The following is a 7,858-nucleotide window of genomic DNA, read 5'->3' on the forward strand; positions in this document are numbered from 1 at the left end:
AGACAGGTACAGGGTAGCTACTGTAAACAGAGAGGGAGACAGGTACAGGGTAGCTACTGTAAACAGAGATGGAGACAGGTACATTGCATGCAAATAATGCATGCAGAGCAGAATTAGTCCGATACCCGCTAATTAGCAAAATCCAGAAAAGATACGTTAAATCCTACAACCACCTAAAAGGACGTTGATTCCCAAACCTTCCATTACAAAGCCATCACCTACAGAGAGATGAACCTGGAGAAGAGTCCCCTAAGCAAGCTGGTCCTGGGGCTCTGTTCACAAACACTAACAGACGCCACAGAGCCTCAGGACAGCAACACAATTAGACCCAACCAAATCATGAGAAAACAAAAAGATAATTACTTGACACATTGGAAAGAATTAACCAAAAAACTGAGCAAACTAGAATGCTATTTGACCCTAAACAGAGAGTACACAGTGGCAGAATACCTGACCACTGTGACTAATCCAAACTTAAGGAAAGCTTTGACTATGTACAGACTCAGTGAAAAGCTTTGACTATGTGCAGACTCAGTGAGCATAGCCTTGCTATTGAGAAAGGCCACCATAGGCAGAAAAGGAGATAGGATAGGAGGGTAGGAGAAACATACCCTCCTTGGTTGGCAGGGTGTTCTTCTCAGCTGTATTGGTCTTCTTTAGACACTTCTTGTCAAAGGTCTCCACTCCCTGCTTCACTGGGTTGTTGTCGCCCATCTTAGATGATGTCTGAGGGAGAAGGAGTCAGAATGTAAATGTCGAGAGAGAGAGTCCTTAGACAAATATGTAATCTAGAATACAGGTGAGTGCATGCAGGTGAAGTCCAGCCGCACCCACTTTACCACACACACACACACGCACGCACACACCTGTATAATCAATATAGACTACTCTAGCTAGTTACGTAATTCAGTTACTTGAATCAACACACACCACTCCCACGACTTCACCATTTACCATCTAACAAAGGAGAACAAATAGTCAGGTGAGAGAGAGAGCTTGTCTTATGGTGTTATGTTTCACTGAGAGTTACCCAAGCACTCAGGTTTGCTGCAATGCACTGGTTCTGGTATACAGGAACGTGTACTGGTACGTTCTGGTTCCGAGAGAGGCTGCACAAAGAGCATATTGGGATGGAAACATTGAATTCTCTAAATCTATGAAAGGATGTCAATGAATGAACCTACATGCATTAGGATGTTAAGGTGCTACTTACTGGTCTATTAGATCTGTGTTGACCTCTAGCCTACTAATTTAAACACAAATGCAATTCTTAGCATACTATTAGAAAGTCTACATTGCAGTGTGATTTCACATGCAAGGGCCAATGGCATATCATGTGCCGCCTCCACACACTGGTGCTTAATTGAACAAATATTGATTTTATACTTTCACAAACACAGAACTCACAAACACAGAACTCACAAACACAGAACTCACAAACACAGTCTCATGATCTGCTTGCAGGCAGACCTTATCTAGGTGCCCGCGTGCGCAATAACTGGGTGTGATGGGTTAGATTTTGTTTCACCAGACCAATTTATGCAAAACGCGCAGATTAATTGATAGGTGTCAACGCCATCTTCAGTAAAAAATAAGATCATTTGACGGATCTGTCATGTTAAGGCATGTTGAGCTCACCGGTTAGACATGTTTTTATCATAAAACCGCACCCCGACGAACCGCCAAATCTATAAGCAGACTGTAGGCTAGAACCACGGCACTGCGCCGTCAGCATCACATGCATTGATTGGGCTTTAGGTAACAGTGCGACAACTTAAAGTATTTAAATATATTCGGCAGGTCATCACACCAAGGCCTGTAATTATTTTATATCGCCATGATGATGACCATTAGCCTAACCTAACCATACAATATTTAAACACAGACACGTTTAATAGCCTAGTTGGAATGATGTGTAGGGGTGCAGGCGCATTAAATGCATGCATTGCAGAGCTGTCAACACAGGAACAAAGTAAATCCTTAAATAGCCTAACACTAAATCATATAGCCTAATAATAACCAATAGTCTATAGACTACTCTTTACTGCCAATCAAATACAACCTGCCGACAGTCCCTTCCTTCTGTCTAAAAAAAATACATTTTGAAAACGTCTGAAAAAATGCTTACAATTGCATAATAACACCATCATCAGAATAATGTTATTAGACTATCATGGCAACATGGGGTGGCATGCATAAACTAACGAACAGACAGAGAGAGATAACAAGATGGCATTTGAATAATTTGTATACTAAAGCTACCAATATTTACCTGGTACGGGGATGTGCGGTGAGAATGTCCGTTACAGGTACAACGTCTGGGTGTAGGTTTAAATAGGGAAAGCACGCCCTTCCTCACACCAACATGGACACCAATCTGAGCTACGGCATTGGTCCAATCCATCCAGAAGAGGGATACCATTGGCCAGGCTATATCTTTGATTTGAGATGTTCAGGGGGGACAATCTTGTGCAGCGTTCGTTTAATAAATCAGAAAGTGATACCACATCGCCACCTTGTGGATATATACAGCATAGCTTACAGGGCAATGMAAGAAGCATCTTCGTCACAGGAAGAGAATTCCCTCAGCATGAAGTTTAGGATAAAATGCATACTCATATTCAGAATAACTTGCAAGATGAAACTCAAGTGTGGTTTGATAAAACATGTATTAATGCTCAGGCATATATACTGAACAAAAATATAAATGCAACATGTGTTGGTCCCATGTTTCATGAGCTGAAATAAAAGATCCCATAAATGTTCCATACGCACAAAAAGCTTATTCCTCTCAAATYTTGTGCACAAATTTGTTAATGAGCATTTCTCCTTTGCCAAGATAATCCATCCACCTGACAGGTGTGGCATATCAAGAAGCTGATTGAACAGCATGATCATTACACAGGTGCACCTTGTGCTGAAAAAAAAAAAAATTGCTCTAAATTGTGCAGTTTCGTCTCGAGTTGAGGGAGCGTGTAATTGGCATGCTTACTGCAGGAATGTCCACCAGAACTGTTTCCAGAGAATGTAATGTTAATTGCTCTACCATAAGCCACCTCCAACATCCTTTTAGAGAATTTGGCAGTACGTCCACCGGCCTCACAACCGCAGATTGAGGATTATTTATGTCTGTAATAAAGCCCTTTTGTGGAGGAAAATTCCTTCTGACTGGCTGGGCCTGGCTCCCCAGTGGGTGGACCTATGCCCTCCCATTGCTGCATCCCTGCCCATTCATGTGAAATTCATAGACTAGGGCCTAATTTATTTATTTCAATTGACTGATTTCTTTATATGAACTGTAACTCTGTAAAATCGTTGAAATTGTTGCATGTTGCGTTTCCATTTTTGTTCAGTACAAATCATAATGCAGCTTTATGGATCAACATTGTATAGTACAGAGTCTGGGATATTTTCTCTGAGGTCAAAACACTATCATTCAAGTATTCCTCTCAGAGTAGAAAATAATAAACTAGAATAGAATATATTGTCGTGGTAATTTCCTGTATTACTAAATGATGAGAGAGCCAACCACACACAAGTCAGAGTTATATTATAAAGTCCATCTTTAATTATATGAGCTTCACCATAGCCCTTTGACTCTCAGATCAATTCAGTGTCTATAAATGAATTCTCTGAGAGTCCCTACAAAAGAATACTTAGTATCTTTAATAGCCAAGATACACCCCTCTCAACTCACATGACGAACCACAGATCTTAGATACATTACAAAGGGCCTTTTACTTGAAAGAGGACTATCCCATAGCCAGATAGCATTAGCTATAAATTATTGTTCAGTTTGGTCTCTAAGACGAGGTTCTAATCTCGTTCTTGGTACTTCTTAGTACCAAAACATTACCTCATCCAATGGCATATATCAATTGTCAATTCTAGATACTCCCATCTAAAATACACCCCCTCTTCTCCCCACTCCTGGAGAAGCTCACTAAGGGGAGTGAACCTCTAGGTCATATACTAGGTCAAGATTCATACAACATCAGAGGGGTAATACAATGATTCTAGACACTGCCATACTACTCCCCCCAATGGGAAAAGAAGGGAGTGACTGGAGTACAGCCATAGTGGAGCCCTTCTCCCTTTCTGATATTCTGCATATTATGAAAGTAAATAAAACATCTTATTTATCTATGTTACCTAACTAATTCTGGTTCAGCTACGATAATATACACTTATAGTCCATTTTGTGAGAAACGGAAGTTGGTAATGGTATCCAGGTATAAGACAATAGAAGGGTAGGCCTATACTGAGGGATACATATCTTATTTGATTCACATGCAGTTGTTCATTGAAATATTAAAGCCCATGTTGACGAACCGTGTTAGAGCACCTTGAACATAAATGGATCTCCTAGGCTTTGATACATTCAGGACTTTAAAAAAATAGGAAACAGTGAGGCACCTGAGAGAAATAGAACCATTAAACATCATTGCACAGTAATCTTTGGCTCATAAAAACCTGATATCAGAGAGAGCTTTGATGACTGAGGCCATTCAAATGTAATTAAATGTTTAAAGGCTGTCCCTCAAAAACAAAATAGAAATCTGTCAACTTAAAAGTGTTCCTGTTCACTTTTTAAACATTGAATAAAATGTGCGTGGCCTGACTAATAAAGTGGTGCCCAACTGCAGCTGCTGGACCATCCTTGAGAACATGCTGCATTCCTGAACAGAACAGCTCCATAAGACATCAGCGGTCATCACCAAGGGTACCATTTCAATAGTCAAAAGTGGTCTCTTTTGCTCTTCTCTCCTTTGCTCCTTTGATCTTGACTTATCTGCTCCTAATTTCTAGCGGAAGTGCGCAATATGGTGCATGCCTACCAGGTGACCACCCACCACTCAGGTTTCACACCAGGCAGATGAAGGAAAAGAGAGAGAGAAAGAGCAGAAGAGAGGCCAGAGAGAGAAAGACAGAGAGAAGAGAAAGAGACGAGAGAGAGAAAGAAAGACGAAGAGAGAAAGAAAAGAGAGAGAGAAAGAAAGAGCGAGAAGACGAGGACGAGAGAAAAAAGAGCAGAGAGAGAAAAGAAAGAGCAGAGCGAGAGAGAAAGAGCGAGAGAGAGAGAAAAGAGCGAGAGAAGAGAGGAGAGAGAGAGAGAGAGAAAGAGCGAGAGAGAAGAAAGAAAGAGCAAAGAAAATAGTCCCACATCCAGCTGGTCCTGGACTGAGTTCACAAACTTGTTCTACTAACCTCATTTGGCCGCCTTTCCTTCCAGTTCTCTGCTGCCTGCGACTGTGAACGAAATGCAAAAATCTCTGAAGTTGGAGACTTTTATCTCCTCAACAACTTTAAACATCTGCTACTGAGCAGCTAACCGATCGCTGCACTGTACATAGTCCATCGGTATATAGCCCACCCAATTTACCTACCTCATCCCCATACTGTTTTTATTTATTTACTTTTCTGCTCTTTTGCACACCAGTATCTCTACTTGCACATGATCATCTGATGATTTATCACCCCAGTGTTAATCTGCTAAATTGTAATTATTCGCTCCTATGGCCTATTTATTGCCTACCTCCTCATGCCTTTTGCACACATTGTATATAGATTCTCTTTTTTTCTTCTTTTCCCCCCCCCCTACTGTGTTATTGACTTGTTTATTGTTTACTCCATGTGTAACTCTGTATTGTTGTCTGTTCACACTGCTATGCTTTATCTTGGCCAGGTCGCAGTTGCAAATGAGAACTTGTTCTCAACTAGCCTACCTGGTTAAATAAAGGTGAAATTAAAAATTAAAAATTAAAAACACACTGAAGCCTCAGGACCAGAACATCCAATCAATCAGAATAAACCAAATTACAACACAGTCAAAACAAACCTACATTGCTTATTGGGAAACACAAGCACAAAGCAGTGCTATCTGGCCCTAAATCAACAGTACACCGTGGCTAACTGTTTGACCATGGTTACTGATCAAAACCTTAGAAAAAGCTTGACAAAACAGGCTCAGTGAGCACAGCCTTGCCACTGAGAAGGGTAGACACAGGAAAACATGACTTACTGTAAGAGGAAACGCTGTGCAATCACTGCACCACAGCAGAACCTGAGACGGAGCTGCATTTCCTGACAACATGTGAAAAATATAAAACAATTAGAGAGTGTCATTTCCCCAAAGGGTTCAAAGATCTCTCTGATGAGAGTAAGCTACCCGTCCTGTTGGGGGAGGACGTAGAGAGCTGTGGGTTGGCAGCTCACTACATTGCTGCCTGCCATAAGTTGAGGGACAGTGTCTGACAGACCAATCAACCTGCACATGTACTCTACTGTATGCTTATTGTCATTGTTCAATGTATGGTTATTTTGACACTTGGTTATTGTTGTTACTGTTGTTCCGTTGACAATTTTGATTCTAATTTTTTTTTCATATTGTAAATATCCAAAATAAGCTTTGGCAATATGTACATTGTTACGTCATGCCAATAAAGCAAATTGAATTGAATTGAGAGAGAAAAAGAAAGAGAAAGAGACGAGAAAGGAAGCCACTTCAGACTATTGACATACGCCCTATGAAGTTCTTCCTGTGTGCTTCCCAAATTGCACCCTATTCCCTATGTAGTACACTACTTTTCACCAAGGCCCTAAAAGTAGTGCACTGCAAAGGGAATAGGGTGCAATTTGTGACACAGRCTTGTCTGGAATGGAGCAATGAGGTGTTGTGTTTCAGTGTGCGGAGCATCGGTCGTAGATGGCTGTAGTGATTCCCCAGCTGATACAGCTCCTGAGGATAACCAGGGAACCTCCGCGGTACAGCAGGGGGACGCTCCTCTTCAGCTGACCTTCCCACAGTGCCTTCCAGCTCCCCCTCACCCCCGCTGCCTCACCCACCACCCCAGCCTGCATGTTGACCACCAGCACAGACAGAGGATACAGGGGCAGGTTGATCGCCATGGAGCTGACTACCATTCCTGACAGGAAGGATGAGGCCATAGGAGGAAGCCCCTTCTCCCTCAGAGCAGCACTGACGGGGTCCTTCAGACCGAAGTAGATGCAGCTTCCCAGGGTGTTACGGGCCAGTATGGGGATGAAGGCTCTGTAGTACCCCGTCCCCAGCCTCTCCGTCCCCAGCCGGGCCAGCACACTCCTCAGGGTGGGCAGGCTGCGGTCGTTGCCCCCGTTCTGCAACACATTCTGCACACGCTCAAATGGCGTGAACACCAAGGCCTCCACGATGCCTGTGCCGAGCCCGGCCACAGCTGGTAACGCGGCGGAGAGAGGGATGACACTGCAGGGGTTGGTGATGGAGGAGAGACAGTGGAGGAAAGTGTCATGTATTCCAAAAAGTAGCGTCCCGTTCAGGGTTTTCATCAGTAGAGGGGGCACCACACCCCTGTAGAGCTTCAGGAAACCCTCCTTCCTGAGTTGGCCTATCGCCTGGCTGACTACGGTGCTGTGAAGCTGCTGGCGGAACACGATCTTGTAGATGGGGAAGGTGGTGAGAGTGGACACCAGGCTGGAAGACCCACCATGCAGGAAGCTGGGGAGCCAAACCATAGTGTTCGTCCTGAGGACGTGGTCTTCATGGTTATGTCCAGGACCACGCCCCATCACTGAGAGAACAAGATGCACCATATTGARGAGAGGGTCGATACAGACAGACAGATGCAGACTAGTTAAATGGACAATACAATCATACAAATACAGCCTATAATAATACTCCATTTAATCTATGAATAACAAACACATTAATAACTCTTGATAACACTGCAATATTCAACAATCCCTTTAGAATAATAGCTTGTGGAAAAAACAACTGGCCACCATCCAAAATGTATCAACTACCTTTAAACTTGCTCATCAGCTATATGCCCTAATGAATCACTTCTACGATTAAATTACA

At 42.7% G+C, this 7,858-nt stretch overlaps 2 protein-coding genes across 5 annotated transcripts in view; both read right to left on the reverse strand.

Annotated features, from left to right (window-relative positions):
• The window catches only part of LOC112071086 (thymosin beta-a), a 10,506-nt gene extending 8,025 nt beyond the window's left edge, over positions 1 to 2,481 (reverse strand). Inside the window, exons 1-3 of one of the 3 annotated variants that reach the window (XM_024138555.2) lie at positions 2,273 to 2,361; positions 1,031 to 1,109; positions 612 to 726 (exon numbers count right to left, since the gene is read on the reverse strand). In XM_024138555.2, the coding sequence (XP_023994323.1) occupies positions 612 to 714 (103 nt within the window). In that variant the 5' untranslated portion in view covers positions 715 to 726; positions 1,031 to 1,109; positions 2,273 to 2,361. Of the gene's footprint in view, positions 1 to 611; positions 727 to 1,030; positions 1,110 to 1,213; positions 1,234 to 2,272 lie in introns of those variants that run through there. The other 2 variants (XM_024138556.1, XM_024138554.2) reach the window with 2 other exon arrangements.
• Positions 2,482 to 5,140: 2,659 nt separating this feature from the next.
• Positions 5,141 to 7,858, reverse strand: part of LOC112071088 (solute carrier family 25 member 53) — a 3,102-nt gene continuing 384 nt past the window's right edge. The window contains exons 2-3 of one of the 2 annotated variants that reach the window (XR_011475763.1): positions 6,023 to 7,568; positions 5,141 to 5,250 (exon numbers count right to left, since the gene is read on the reverse strand). Coding sequence is in view for 1 of the 2 variants with exons in the window: in XM_024138561.2 (XP_023994329.1) it covers positions 6,682 to 7,566 (885 nt within the window). In the remaining variant the exon portion in view is untranslated. Of the gene's footprint in view, positions 5,251 to 5,351; positions 7,569 to 7,858 lie in introns of those variants that run through there. The other variant, XM_024138561.2, reaches the window with a different exon arrangement.

This window comes from Salvelinus sp. IW2-2015, unplaced genomic scaffold (assembly GCF_002910315.2).
Source record: "Salvelinus sp. IW2-2015 unplaced genomic scaffold, ASM291031v2 Un_scaffold1512, whole genome shotgun sequence".
Classification (NCBI taxonomy): domain Eukaryota; kingdom Metazoa; phylum Chordata; class Actinopteri; order Salmoniformes; family Salmonidae; genus Salvelinus; species Salvelinus sp. IW2-2015.